Genomic DNA, 15,708 nt, shown 5'->3' on the forward strand with positions numbered 1-15,708 from the left:
CAGTTAAAAGGTGATACGCAGATGAGAAAATGCTAGAAAGTGTAATATTAGTAAAATATGTATAGTGTTAAAAAATGCTAAATATTGTAAATATTATACAGTGTGCCACCCTATGGCACTCAGCCACAGCAGCATCCCAAGGGGATCCATACCCCAAATTGATATAGCCAAGGGTGCCAAGAAGGTGATTGGGGAGTGGGGTACAACTGACCTGGGCTTAGCATTGCTTAAAGGGCCTTCATGGTTTTATTCATTCATTTCCAAGTGCCCCACCCCAGAATTTTGCCTCGCCTCCCCATCCCCCAAGCCCCACCATTGTTCTATACAGCCAGAAAATGGCTATATGTCCATCCATTTGCAGGCTGTGGGGGAACACCCACATCATTCCATGGTCGCCGACCATGGAATGATGCGGAAGGCCCACGCACATCTTAGGTTACTCTGAGGTAGCCTTAGATGTGTGTGGAAATTCAGCAGGAAGTGGGCAAGCAGCTGACATCCGGTGACGCCAGCTGCCCGCCCCCGGTGCTCATGTCACCGGACGATTTCCATGGGAACGCCCAGCATTTTCATGGAAGTGACCATGAAATGCTGTGCGTTCCCATGGGCGCGACTATCCGCCCACAGTCTTGGGTGCGTGCACCCGGCAAACAGCCTGTTCGCCGTGGCCTCATGCACCTGGTGTATACACATGCGAAGAAATGCAGCTGTGCATTCGCATACACCAAACGGTCCTGGTGCGAACGAACGTTCCGTACAAAGGGAACATAGTAAGGGCCTATGTCCCCCGTCATCAGATTATGCAGTCAAATGTTGACTAGAGTGTTCAGTGCGGGACAGGGTGGTGTCACTGGGGGATCGGGTTGCATCACTGAACAATATCATTAAGGATATTGTTCCGTGTGTATGCACTATATTGTTTGCCTGGGAGCTCAGACCAGGGCCGCCACTAGTACCGTGGGGGCACTCGCACTCCGGCACCCCGCCCCTTCCATTAGTATAACCTACTAGCAGTGGCGGCGGCGCAACATCTTCTCCCTTCGGGACTTGGGGCTCCCGCCGAGCCCCTCTGTATCCTAGACTCTGCGCTCTGCAGGCTGCACTGTGTATTGTGCGTGCCTGGCCGCCGGATGGGGGATACTGTGCGGTGGCGCCCGGGGGGGGGGGGGGGGCGGTGGTGGTGCCATGCCACTGTGGGCAGCTGTACCCCTGGCACCCCCCTGTCGGCAGCCCTTGCCCCGACATATAGTTAACAATATCGTATAGTCTGTACACTATTTACTTTTAAAGTAAGCCATACATGAGACTATACTGAAAAGCATTGTATGGGAAAGACTAAAGTTAAATGTTAATGTTAAAGTAATTAGTAATGATACAGTTGGACCCCGCTTAAGTGGTTGAACCTTAAACATGTGCACAGTCTGCCCCTGGAGTTCTGGATGGCTCCCTGCCGTTTTAGAGGGAGGTTTATCATACCTTTTAAAAAGGTTAAGCAGATGTATAACAACCGATGGAATATTCACTAAATACATTTTGTATTCAAATATTTGCCAGCGAAAATGAGCAATTATATGCAATAAATCCCACAACTATCTATCTGCATATATATATATATATATATATATATATATATATATATATATATATACATAAAAAGGAAAGTACCTAACTGTCCGCACCACTGTACCATTTTTCAGTAGCCCACTTGTATTTGGTGTTGGTGACGGTGCAATATATTAAAAGGGGAATAAAATTCTAACCCCCGGGCATTGTGAATTTTTTCCATTCAGATATTTTCCTGCAAAAAAAAAAAAAAAAACTTTTTCTGTACCCATTCATTTTGAGATACTGCATAAAGGTACCCTTTTGTTTTTCTTTTTACTTTCCTTTTTGGTTGGTATATGTATATCATTAATTGTTGTTAGAGTATGTTATATAAAAAACACTTTCACAATTGAAGATTGCAATGTATCAGGTTTTGATAAAACTCGTCTAGGAACTTTGTTGTTTTTTCTAAAATAATGACGGATTTAAGACATTGTTTCTTCTAATATTGTTTTTTTTTTCTAACAATGTTATGCTGGTAATTCGCTATATTATAGTAAGGATCTTAATTAAGAATATTCATATTTGCTTGCTTATTTTTTATCTCGATGGTTTTTAAATCATTATTGGATTATGTCTCTCTCCATTGTCCTCCCCATCCTTTTCTTATTTTTTGTCATTTTTGGAAATGCGATACATATTTTCCTTGACGTATTTTTACTATTTACAGTGCAACTGTGTCTGTGTCAACCAAGTCATCGAATGCCCGTGATGAAGTCAAGTAGTTGACGAAACGCGTTGGGCCTGCTGGTGTATTGGAAAATTGTACATTGTGTCAATGGTTAAAATGACAATATGTATTGTGTATTTTATATGAGCCGAATTGTAGGCTTTTATTGAATAAATTTTATAACTGAGGAAAAAAGTTGTGTACCTTCACCTCTAAGCGCACTCTGTTCCCTTTTTTGTATATATATATATATATATATATATATATATATATATATATATATATATATATATATATATAGCACAAAACACTTCATGCAAATCATTTCTTATTGGGAGTCAGTCTCCCACTTTATTTATTTTTTACAGTGGTTTTAATTTATACAGAAAATATACAATTTTATGGAAAATGCTCAAAACACAAACTTGTAGCAGCTTTATACCTTGTAGGAAACCACCCGGCGAGAGGACAACGGTGGATCCTGCTGAAGACTATGCTGTCTATTATAGCATGGTGCATGTACTGTAATGCTGCAAAATGTTGGACCCCCACTTTCGTAGTGCTCAGCGTGCAGTTCTAATGCCAGTAAAGCAGTTCAGGGCCTCTTGTCAGGGCATCATTACCTCTAATCACTACAGAACAGCAAGTTCTTCACTCTGATGTTTAATACATGTAACATTCAAAGAGAAAAGTGTTCAGGTGAACTGAGCTCATTTCACAGTCATTAATGAAACAACTTAACATGTGTACTCACAAGACAACTGTGTAAACCAGGCATGGGGAACCTTCGGCCCTTCAGCTTTTGTTGAACTACACATCCCAGAATGCCCTGTTACAGTTTTGCTACTTAGCCATGCTAAAACTGTTGCAGGGCATGATGGGATGTGTAGTTCAACAACAGCTGGAGGGCCGAAACCTCCACATCCCTGCTGTAAATGATGCAATGTGTTTTTTGCAAAAGATATTTTCAGCAGAGGCAGAACTGCCATTGGAGAAGCAGGTGCATTGTATGAGGACTAAGGGGCTCACTACCGCCCAGACCAGCAATCACTTCTTGAGGTAAAGGAGGGGGCCCAAAATGATATGTTGCACCTGGGCTCACCACTCACAAGTTCCACCACTGATTGTCAGTGGTCACTTCTAGCAGTGGCGTAACTATAGCACCGCAGCCCCCGCGGTCGCAGGGAGGCTCTGTGCATGTGGGTGCGCAGGGGGGCTGCGGTGCTATAGTAATGCCCCCGCCCCCCATCCCCCGCAGGCTTACCTGTCTGCGCGTCCCGGCTTCAATCCACTCTATGGAGACGGACCACGATAAAATGGCTGCCCCATAAAGCAGACAGTTCTCTGAAACTGTCTGCGGTATGGGGGCGGCCATTTTGTCGTGGTCCGTCTGCATAGAATTATTAATTGAAGCCAGGAGGGGAGAGGGATGCGCAGACAGGTAAGCCTGCGGCGATGGGGGGGGTCACCGGCGGCCGGGGTGGGGAGGCCAGCGGGGAGGGCGGGGGGGGCGCCCCAAACCAAGCTACGCCACTGACTTCTAGTAGTATGCTGTAGTTAACAATACATACATATCTTCCTGAATGTTCAAAAGATCAGTCGAAGCACTGGACAATGTAAACGTCTATCATTCAGAACTCGTTGTTATCGCCCACGTCGTTACAAATGTCGTCTAATGTGTAAGCACCTTGGGCCAGATGTATCAAGCGATAAACAGCCAGCCAATCAGCTCCTAATTACCATGTTATAGACTGGGTTTGAAAAATGGGTACTTGTTTAGTTTCACGGCGGCCGATATATCAGATGCGATATAGGCCGATATATCGGCCGATCCGATGAGATTTTTTACCTGTTTATAACCCCACTATCCACTACGCATGGAGTTTATTTTATATAGTGTGGCAAGTGCAGTAATCCGCGTCCGCTCGCCACGATTCGGGCTCGGTGGCTAGCTGCGCTCGCCTCACTATATAATATAAGCTCCATGCGTAGTGGATTGTGGGGTTATGAACAGGTAAAAATTTGCATCAGATCGCACGATATATCGTCCGATATCACATCCGATATATCGGCCACCGTGAAACTAAACAAGTACCAAAAAATGATATGTAGGTGATGATTGGTTAACACGCTTCACTTTATCACTTTTTTAAAGCTTCTTACATCTGGCCCCTTAAGAGAGATAAATTAATATTGACATACCTCCCAACAGTCACGATTCCTGTGGGATCGTCCCGGTATTCCCGGGCTGTTGGGAATTCCCCTGCAGAGCATCTATTCACAGAGCCTCTAGGCCATGCCCCCAACAGCGTCAAAACAGGGGCGTGGCCTAGCAGGGGAGACGCGAGTATAGGCCACACACCCTTTTCAACTAGCCACATCCCCTAATTTCAGGCGCGCGCCTGTGTCCCACTTCAGGCACAAGGTTGGGAGGTATGTATTGGTAATAAGTTATTTTGAGCTACAGCGGTGAAAGTCACCCGCCATGGGCTTGTACACTGACAGCTGCTGTAAGCATTGCACACATGGACCAAGAAGCCCTTCTTCTAGAGATAAGGATTCTGACAGCCCTAATGCTGCACCTAGTTAAAGGCAGTGGAGAAGGGGCTGCCCAGTCAGAGCTTCAAGTGAGCCATTTTCTGAGGGCTCATATAGCACCGGCTGAAAGTAGTGTGAGGTACCCTGTAGGATCAATCACAAGGTATAATCAAGAGACTGGGTGATCGGTCCTTAAACTCACACTCCCTTTATGCTGCCATTTAAATGATTTGTTTGTAATATAGAAAGAGCAGAGCCTCAGGAAAAATGTCTGCACATAGGAAACCCAAGGTCTTTGACTGAGGGAGGAGCCTCTGTGCTACCAGCTTTTAAAAGGTGATAATTCAGCTTTAAACTGTGCTTAGGGTAAGACAAATCTGGCAAAACCAAGCAAAGGGCGAATTAGCACTGATTACATATAAAAGCACAAACAACACAGGAGGAGTAAAGGTGACAGCCAAGTTTAGAATTCTTTTATGTTGATATCATGGAAAGTGTATAAGCCATTGAGACCTGGATGTACAAAACAAGTATTTGTAAAGCCCATCGGCTTATGACATATATTGCAAGCAGCATCCTTGGTCATTTTTCCAAAATGGATATACATATTAATTGTGATATGAATGACATATTACTATAGGTCAATGCAAACACTCACCAGAATAAAAATAACCTTTAATAACACAATATAATAAAACACCAAAAATAATAATAATATTGTTTCTATACAATAACCCTCCCCCTACCCAAAATAAAATACATTTAGTTCTGGATGCTATAAAGCTTATTTACAAAGGGGAAAATGAAACATCCAGTCCGAAAGAGGATACAAATAGCTTGTCCTTCCGTTGAAGCCTTTTCCTTTGCGATTGGCGCAACTCCTTCAGTCTGAATACCGACTGTTAATCTGGATCAGGTGCATAAAATGACAATGACGTAAACAAACAACTGTCCTCATTTTGCAAAGGACTTTACTGCTGGGCCACGGTTCATCGTTCTCTAGCTCACATGCTAGGTAATTAGGCAGTAACGATCTCCATTTATTTTCTTATGAACTGCTTCCTTTCTTCATGCAGTATTCCCAAGGTTTTTTGGGCAAAGTCGGAAACACCAGGAACAAACAACATATTCCTCCAAATATCAAGATGGCCCCCGCTGATACCGCACATGCTACTGACCATGAGTATTCGTATTCTAGCTGTACGTTCTGATTGCTTGCCATAAGCCAGCTGACAGCCTGACGGAAAATCATCATGGTGATCAGGACAAAAATACCTGAGTAGAATAAGACAAATGTTAATTTTGTTCACATTTCACATATCTAGACACTCTGAATTGAGATATCCCTCAGTGGCGGCACTAAATCCTGGGGGCTAGGGTTATTGGTAATACTGGCCTGCCCCCGTAGTGACATAATCAGGATTCCTGTCTAGGACACGCCCCCTTGATCTTTAGTCATGCCCCCTTTTCAGCCGCACACGCCTCCGATATGAGGTGCACACCAGAGTGTCACCAGCCTCAGTGACACCTAAGATTAGTTACCAATAAACAGGCCAGTAGAGAACCTGACAAGGCCAAGGTACTTTTAGGGGGTGTGGCCTTATTAATAAGGTGTGGCCATGCACCCTTAGAATAAAATACAGAACAACACAGGGCCCAAGCCAGAAGTACTTGCTGGGCTGTGTATAAACCCCACGCTGTGCGGATCCCCTCGTCCGCGCAGAAAAAAAAATCATTCGATGGTTACTCACCATTGAATGCTTTTTCCTCTGTTCCCTCTAAAAAGTAAGTCAGGACTGACTTTTTAGATGAACGCTGATGGCCGGTTTGAAGGCACTGACATCATGTGACTTTAGCCACACGCCCCAACCACACAGGGCCACGCCTACATTTTATGGGTCGCACCCATGAATTTTTGTGGGTGCCCACCACCTACCTGTCAATCAGACAGAGAGTGTCCCAGCGAATTTTAAATTGCGCAGGACACCGCCATCGGGGACGGTGCCGAATTTGGATCTATGCGAACAGGGTCTAAATCGGGCCCCATAGTATTTTAGGCACCTTTCCGGGCCACACTGCATCCCAGTACACATCAGCACGTTTTGGGTTGAAAAGCATCTGTTGCTGCCAGGTAATGGGGGACCCACTGTGCCTCTACTTCAGACCTGGGGCTGGGTAATTAGTACCCCCCCTCTTGGCACCACTGCCGATAAGCAATGGGCTCATTTCATACTGGAGTAGAAAAATTACATTTTATTTAATGGCATGTACTTGTTCTTATTGGGAGCACATAGTACTGCTCCATGAGTGTGTTATAACCATTTTTAATTATTTTATTAGCTATATGTATTTTAAATAAATGCATTGACATTGGTCCTTATTCAGATCTGATCGCAGTACAAATTTGTTCTTAAAATGGGCAAATCCATGTGCACTGCAGATGGGGCAGATGTAACGGTACTTATTTCCTAGCACGGCCACAATCGCGGGCATCGTGTACCTTTAAGTTAAGGTACACGATGCCCGCGATGGACCCGATTTCCTTTGAAATCAGGTCCATTTTGCCGGCAAAGGCAAAATTGCGGGCATCGCGTCGGTCGCGTGCATTAACATGGCCCCCGACGCGACCGACGCGATGCCCGCGATTTTGCCATAGGCTTCAATGTTAAAATATTTTTAACATTGAAATCGGGAGCATCGCGTCAGTCTTGTGCCATTATAATGGCACAAGATGAGATGGACTTGATTAAGTCCATCTCACATAGGAAACAATGTGAAATGGGCCAATATGACCCATTTCACATTGTATATGGCCCCGTCATGGTGTAAAAGTAACACAACCCCATTGTGAGTGTCACCCCATGATTGACGCCAACCCGAAGCGTGGCGAGCGCAGCGAGCCCGCGAGAGGCGTCGGTGCGAGTCCTCCGACCTTTTCATACCCCTACTATCCACGTCGGCGTGGAGTTGAGAATATAAAAAGTGGCGAGCGCAGCGAGCCACCGAGCCCGAAGCGTGGCGAGCGCAGCGCGCCCCGCGAGTATAACTTCACGCGTATACCCGCGAGTATACTTCACGCGTATACCCGCGAGTATAACTTCACGCGTATACCTGTGAAGTTATACGCGTGCGCTCGCCATGCTTCGGGCTCGGTGGCTCGCTGCGCTCGCCACACTTTATATTCTCAACTCCACGCCGACGTGGATAGTAGGGGTATGAAAAGGTCGGAGGACGCGCAACGCCGCCCCTCGTGGCCTCGCTGCGCTCGCCATGCTTTGGGTTGGCGTCAAACGTGGGGTGGCGTTCAGGGGGTTAAATTGGGGGTCTGGGGAAAACTTTACATTGAATCCAATGTAAAATAGGGTCCCAGGGACCCTATTCAAATTTGATTCAATGTAAAAATTGGGTCGGTCGCGTCGGTCGCTTCGCATGCGATTTGGTCGCATGCGATTTGGTCGCATGCGATACGACCGACGCGATTTTTCCGACACGATCACCCCAATGCAAATCGGTGTGGCCGTGCTAGGAAACAAGTACTGATGTAACATTTATAGAGAGTGAGAGAGTTAGATTTGTGTGAGTTATTTTGCTTCTGTGCAGGGTAAATACTGGCTGCATTATTTTTACACTACAATTTAGATTCAACACACCTCACCCAAATTTAACTCCCTTTGCACATGTTACATCTGCCCCACCTGCAGAGCAACATGGTTTTGCCCATTTTGAGAACAAATTTGTACTCATATCAGATCAGAATAAGGGCCGTTGTCATCTATAGGGGTAGTATCAAACCCATTTCATACCGACCTGACCCCAATTCCTATCACCCGTAAATCCCAGGTCTTAAATCCCGGCACTCCAACCCTGATCTTGAACAGGGTCCGTGAGCCGACATTTTAGACCTGTGTTGACCCTTTCACACCAATGAAAAACCCAGGTTTTTTTTAGCAAATTCCCAGGTTGAAAGGCTTTAACCCGGTAATTTGCTTCTGGTGTGAAAGGGGTATTAGTTTTTGTTGAACAGAGACACAAGACATACTGTAGTATTCAAGCATCCTATTATTAACAACTGCCTTAAGTAGAATGCATATAAATGAATACTATATCAATTCCTTACCAGAGAGAATAAAAAAGAATGATGCAGGCTTCAAGAGGAACTCTACACCTTTGCTCAGAACCATAGTAATACAGATTGATCCCATTACCATTAGAGTGATGCTCAGCAGAGATAGAACAGCTGCAGTAATATTTAGATCTGTGGAAGGGAAATATAAATTAACATCACACTACAAAATATATGAATACATTTTTACATCATCTACTAAGATTGCGTACAAGAAAGGCCTCCGGGATGGATATAAATGTGTACTATTCAAAAACAATGTATGATTCTCTCAAATAACAATTAACACATTGATCCATGTTGTCAGAGTCTGCATTGCCAGAGTACTCTATCTGGGGGCAAATATAAGAGTTCACATCTAACAACCCTGAAACATAACTTGTGCTCAACTCCAAGGCAACCAAAGTACCACAGATATGGATAGCAGGAGGGCACTCACCATTTTGCAGAGTAAAAAAGCTTACGTATTTATTAAAGCATAATGGCAATAGACGTTGGTCAAAGTTCCGGTCTGAATCTCAGACCTTTTTCAAGACATTAAGCCATAAACAAACGAGATCCTTCTCCATCAGAGTATGCCTATCACTTGGGCAGCTAATCCCCCATCAAGAGTATTTGCACTTTGCCGGGGAAACACTTATGTCAGGAAATCACAGGTGTTGCTGATTACACACCTGGCTTCTGCTACTGCTCCAAAACCTGGTCTAGATCCTCCACATTACTCTCATGTGCTGCCGCACTATATATATATATATATATATATATATATATATATATATATATATATATATATATATATATATATATAAAATATGCATGCTTCCAATGCAGGAGAAAATAGCTCCATCAGTGCTTCTAGTAGAAAAGGTCATGGGTTATAATCAAGGGTGTGACACTTGCAAATTATGTTTAGAACAGGCATGTCCAAACTGAGGCCCTCCAGCTATTGTGAAACTACACATCCCAGCATGACTTGCCATATTTTTAGTATTCCCTAATAGCAAGGCATGATGGGACTTGTAGTTTCACAGCTGGCCATAATTTGGACATGCCTTGTTTAGAATAAAGAGAATCTGATGTCTATGGTCCTGCTAGGAGGGGGAGTCAGCCACAGAAGCAATATTGATGGCTTTCAATGAACTGATTCAAACTCGCAGGGGAGATGAGACACCCCTTGGAAGCAGGAGCATGGCGGCAGATGACTCCATTGCCTCCAAGAGTTACGCCTCTCACACTAATATTGCTACAGTAGTTTTCCTGCACTAATCTGCAGGGTGCAAGGTAAAATTGCTAATGTTACTGGCCGCACATTACCTTCTCCCACTTCACAGCCAATGCTTAGAATAGAATTTCCACTGCATGTTGTCTCTTCAGCGCAAGTTGGTGAGAAATATGATTTACAAATATATAAAAAGTGTAATGTCCACTGACTGAAATCAGTGGAGTAGAGTTGAATGATGCTTCTACATGTGAAATGCAGTAAAGCAATTACTGAACACTTGACCATCTAATATGAATTATATAAAGAGAGGAAAACCTCTAGTTGAAGAGTTATGATGATGTTATTTGGGACTGACCATGAAAAACAATTATTGGTACTTGTGTAGTTTCACGGCGCCCACCTCTGATTCCCTTTGCGGGGCTCGCTTCGCTCGCCCACGCTGCGGGCTCGGTGGCTCGCTACGCTCGCCACGCTATTTAAAATCAACTCCATACCAACATGGATAGTGGAGGTATGAACTATCCATGTTGGCATGGAGTTAAGTTACTTTTTTGGACATATTTCGTGGCGAGCGTATACCCGGAAGTAGCACGTGCTGGCGCCGTGAAACTACACAAGTACCCCGTATTCTTACTAGAACCATATAGCTGGCTGTACATCTATAATTAGAGAAGCGCTCAAAGAAAAACCTACAAAAATATATACTGTATGGCATCATTTCCATGAGGCACTAGTGATTCTACTTTCTGCAATATATTCACACCTTAATATGGGAACAAAGCATGAAACTACACAAGTACCCAATTATTGAATACCAGGATTGGAGCAGAAGTTCTTAGATTAGTTTCAGCAGACTCATGAACCCAAAAACTTCTAATTTATTTTATAACATCTAAATTTCATTGGATGTATTCCTGGTAAAGATTATATAACTCTAAACTCTTGCATAACCAAGGGCTTAACTAACTAGAATAATTGCTCTTTTACAAGCAAACCCTTGGACTCTGATCATTTCTATTTTCTACACTTATCTCTAGCCATGTATTCCGACACAGTGCTCTCACTTCCCAATACAATTCAATAAGATCTCTCTGGAATCACTTTTGTTTCAAAGGCGAATCATGTTCTTGAATACTAGATGTCCATTTGGCAGCTATCTGGCCAGGCACATGTTCAGGGGCTGGCTGGCAAATGTTAGCCTGGGGGGCAAGACCAGAGTACTGGCCCTGTATAATAATAATAACAACAACAGCAGGACCCCACAGACTGCTCCTCTACTATAATAATAAACCAGGATACCACAGGCTGCTCCCCTGCATAAAAAGAATAGGACACCAAAGGCTGCTCCCCCTGCATAAAAAATAATAGAACACCACAGGCTGCTCCCCCTGCATAATAACAGGAGGACACCACTGGCTAATCCCCCTGCATAGTAACTGTTAATAAATACCACAGGCTGCTCCCCCTACATTATAAGTGGACACCGCAGGCTACTCCCTCTTCATAATAACAAGACACTGCAGGCTACTCCCCCTGCACAATAACAGGTGAGGAGTCAGGACATCACAGGCTTCTCCTCAGTCCTGTTCTCCCCCTGTGCAGATGCTATTACCTGAGGATGGGCTCTCCACCACTCCGACGGGTGGATACCGAGGCTCTGTTTCAAACCTGCAGCACTAGCAGGGGGATGGTGCAGTGGACGCATAGGCCGGCCGCCAGAGGCAGGGTTCCGTGTGATGCGCTGCTTCCTGGTGCTCTGGCCTCTCGTCCTGCCCACAGACCGCCCTCTAGTGGCCTCCTGCACTGCCTGTGATATGTCCTCAGTGCAGGAGGCCGGCGGCCATGTTCTTAGAGCCACGGACGGTGCTGTTTACCAGAGGCTGTAGCAATAGTGGACCAGACCACCAGGCAGCCCTCAGTACCAATTGATGAAGCGGCCCGGGGGGGCACATGGCACCATGCCCCCCCGGCCCAGCCCGCCACTGCACATGTTGAAAAATGTATACAATAATTTTTTTGAAAAAGCAAGTTTTCCCAACCCCAAGTTTAATTAGCACTAAGCTGGCAAAGCCAAAATGTGGGGCAAAAATATTGTAGCCAAACCGGTCTTCAAGATCTACCAACAGTACACATTTTCCAGGTATCCGGTAAAGGAATATATGATGTCTATATTGACCATGATATGGTTGACCACACTAAGTCAAACCCATCTAGTTAGATACCAAAAAAAGTCGACTGTGTCTAGATCGACAGTAACGGAATTTAGACACCAGCGTTAGAGCAATTGGGGTGTGGTCGACGATTTTTTTGGCACCAAAAAACGTGAGAAAATCATGTTGACCATGTGACTGCAGACCATGCTCCTGTTGGTGTCTAACTTCCGTTGCTGTCGATCTAGACACAGTCAATTATCTTTAGGCATCTAACTAGATAGTTTTGACTAACTAGATAGTGGTTGACCATAACAAAGCTTCAATCCCCTATACCATATACATTTGTGAAATTGTAACAGTTGGTAATGGCTTACACCTGTGCACAAGGTATGTGGTCTGGAAAATGGTTATGGTATAGCGAATCGAAGCTTTGTTATGGTCGACCACCATTAATAGAAACCATCTAGTGTAAGCCATTACCAACTGTTACATTTTAACACATGTTGCAATCATTCCTAAATGACACGGTCTACAGATCCACAGGTGGTGTTGAAAACATGAACTGTTGGTGGATATCGAGGACCTGTTTGGCCATACTGGTGTAGAGTCTCCCCATAATTGATGCTGCCGACACTGCCAATGAGATATGGTGGTAGTAGAACAGAGAAACCTGTAGTGGAGTCTCCACGCAATATTAATAAATCCAGCCCTAAGCTGGATTCTCTAGGGAGTTTTGACCTACAAAAAATGGATAAGCCAGCCCCATGCAGATGTTTCTTCTCAAAGGTGGTTGTCGAGAAGTATTATGTATAAGGCTGCTGCTGCTGGGGTGCTACTGCTACAGGTCACAAAGGCAGTGGCTGCATCTCAGGAGGGAGTCACAGTGTGGGATATCTGTACACCGGCACTCCGTCTTGCTGTGACTAAGGGGGTTATTCTAGTTCATTCTTTCTGACAAAATCCTTCTTATGCTGCTTTCAGACCGCATAACTGGCTTTGACCCTGTATTTGGAAACGTTTCCAAAAACGGGTCTGCCAGATAAAACCCCTTTCACACCGCAGCACTTAAACGGTATATTACCGTTTAAGTGCCGATTTTTTGACACTGGCAGACCCGTTTTTGGAAACTTTCCAAATACAGGGTCAAAGCCAGTGCAGCCTTCAGCCCTCCCCTCCGTGCAGCTCCCCCCCCCCGCTCGCGTGTCGACAGAGAGCATGTCGACGCCCCCCCGCGCATGTCGACGCCCCCCGCGCGTGTCGACGCCCCCCGCGCGTGTCGGCGCCCCCCCCACCCCACCCCGCGTGTCGGCGCCCCCCCCCCTGTGTCGACTTACCCCGTGCCGGTACCTCCGTTGTGGACTGCAGCTCAGTATGCTCGGAAAGCACTTATGAAAAAAGTGTCTTCCAGATAATGGCTGCCCCATAGGAAACCCTGTTTAAAAAAACTGTCTTCCGTATGGGGGGCAGCCATTTTCTGAAAGACACTTTTTTCATAAGTGCTTTCCGAGCATACTGAGCTGCAGTGCCGGGAACCACAACGGAGATACCGGCACGGGGTAAGTCGACAGGGGGGGGGGCGCCGACACGCGCGGGGGGGGGGTCGACACGCGGGGGGGCGTCGACACGCGCGGGGGGGCGTCGACACGCGCGCGGGGGTGTCGACACGCGCTGGGGGGGCTCCAGTGCTGTGAATACTTAATGAGCGCTCATTAAGTATTCACTGTGCTGAATTTAGGACCCAGCTCATTGGCTGGGTCCTAAATACCGTTTCTGAGCCGATTTTTGCGCTAAAATACCGGTTCAGAAACGGGTAGGACCCTGCATTTTAACCGGTTAGAAAAAACGGCATTTTCTAACCGGTTAAGTGGGACTGGACCTTTCAGACCGCACACATTACCGTTTTAAAACGGTAAAAAAACGGCAATTTACCGTTTTAAAAGTGCGGTCTGAAAGGGGCATTAGATGGACAAAACCATGTGCACTGCGGGTGGGGCAGATGTAACTTGTGCAGAGAGAATTAGATTTGGGTGGGGTTTTTCTTCAAAGTGAGATCTATATTGCAGTGTAAAATAAAGCAGTCAGTATTTTCCCTGCACAGAAACAAAATAACTCACCCAAATCTAATTCTATCTGCACATGTTACATCTGCTCCCCTGCAGTGCACATGGTTTTGTCCATCTAAGAAGGATTTTGTCAGAAAGAATGAACTAGAATAAACCCCTAAGAGTCAGAACCGCAGCTGATGCGCAGCCATCTCTCTACGCTGCTGGTCAATCAGCTGTTTGCTGCTGACCTCGATCTTTGTCCCGCTGTGGTCCGGGCGGTTACTCTATCTCCTGCTGTACGTGGACTTTATCTGCCGCCGACTTCGATCTTTGCCCCGCTGTGGTCTGGGCGGTCACTCCGTCTCCTACTGCACGTGGACTCGTTTGGCGTGCAACCACTCTGGCCACTGAAAAAAACTACAGGCTCTCCATAGGACCATCCTAAACAGCCCGGACATACTGCTGTTGCAAGGGTGAGCGAATATTTCAATCATTTGGCCACCTAAGTTGTCCTTGGGATGTGTGAAAATTGAGGGTGAGATTTTGCAATACAACACTGCCTGTTACTTACTTGAGCCTGCTTCCACTTCATTATAACATGTGCGTGTTCTGCTCACATGCTAAGGACTGGCTTTAACATCTATACCTGACTTACTAACCCCTCACTCTATGGAAAACTATTAACCATCTGCTGACAGCCTGTAGGTTCTCATTAAAGATCTTACTTGTATCTATACTAACAGTATTGGTCACTTCAAAATCGGAGATCCAATTGAGACTTGTCATTCATTAATTCTTTAATGATTTTTGTGAACACACCTTTTTTTGAATTGTTTATTATGTGTATTTAAATTATGTGCTTATTTTCAATCCTATGTTTTATATAAATTTATATCTTGTTAAACAGTGTGTCCTCATTCATTTTGCTCTAGTTGATTATTCGGAGAAATACTATATCCAGCAGCGCATTACATCTCATTTTGTATTTTCTTTTGTATAAAGGCCATGTGCATGGTTGCCACATGTTGGCAGTAAGAGTATCACAAGTACGTGAATGTATACTGCCCCCCCCCCCCCTCCCTCCCCATCAGGTGGAGCCAGTGCCAGGGTTTTCGACACCCCCTGCAAGCTACATAATTTGTAACCTACTCCCCATAATTTATAAAAGAGACAGTGGTCACACAATAATACCCTCAATTCAAAATATGCCACACGGTAGCACAATCATATTCATATTTACACTGCATATAGTGACCCTGATTCCTATTACACCACACAGTAGTGCTCCTTATTCACGTTATGACACACAGTAGTACCCGTTATTCAAGTTACACTACATAGTAGTACTCATA

General features: G+C 45.0%; 1 protein-coding gene across 1 annotated transcript in view; it reads right to left on the bottom strand.

Annotated features, from left to right (window-relative positions):
* Positions 1-1,174: 1,174 nt before the first annotated feature.
* Positions 1,175-15,708, bottom strand: part of CACNG6 (calcium voltage-gated channel auxiliary subunit gamma 6) — a 127,500-nt gene continuing 112,966 nt past the window's right edge. The window contains exons 3-4 of the mRNA XM_083162588.1: positions 8,931-9,068; positions 1,175-6,088 (exon numbers count right to left, since the gene is read on the bottom strand). Of these exons, the coding sequence (XP_083018714.1) occupies positions 5,862-6,088; positions 8,931-9,068 (365 nt within the window). The 3' untranslated portion in view covers positions 1,175-5,861. The remainder of the gene's footprint in view (positions 6,089-8,930; positions 9,069-15,708) is intronic.

Source organism: Crinia signifera, chromosome 19, assembly GCF_055691185.1.
Source record: "Crinia signifera chromosome 19, ASM5569118v1, whole genome shotgun sequence".
NCBI classification, from domain to species: Eukaryota; Metazoa; Chordata; class Amphibia; order Anura; family Myobatrachidae; genus Crinia; species Crinia signifera.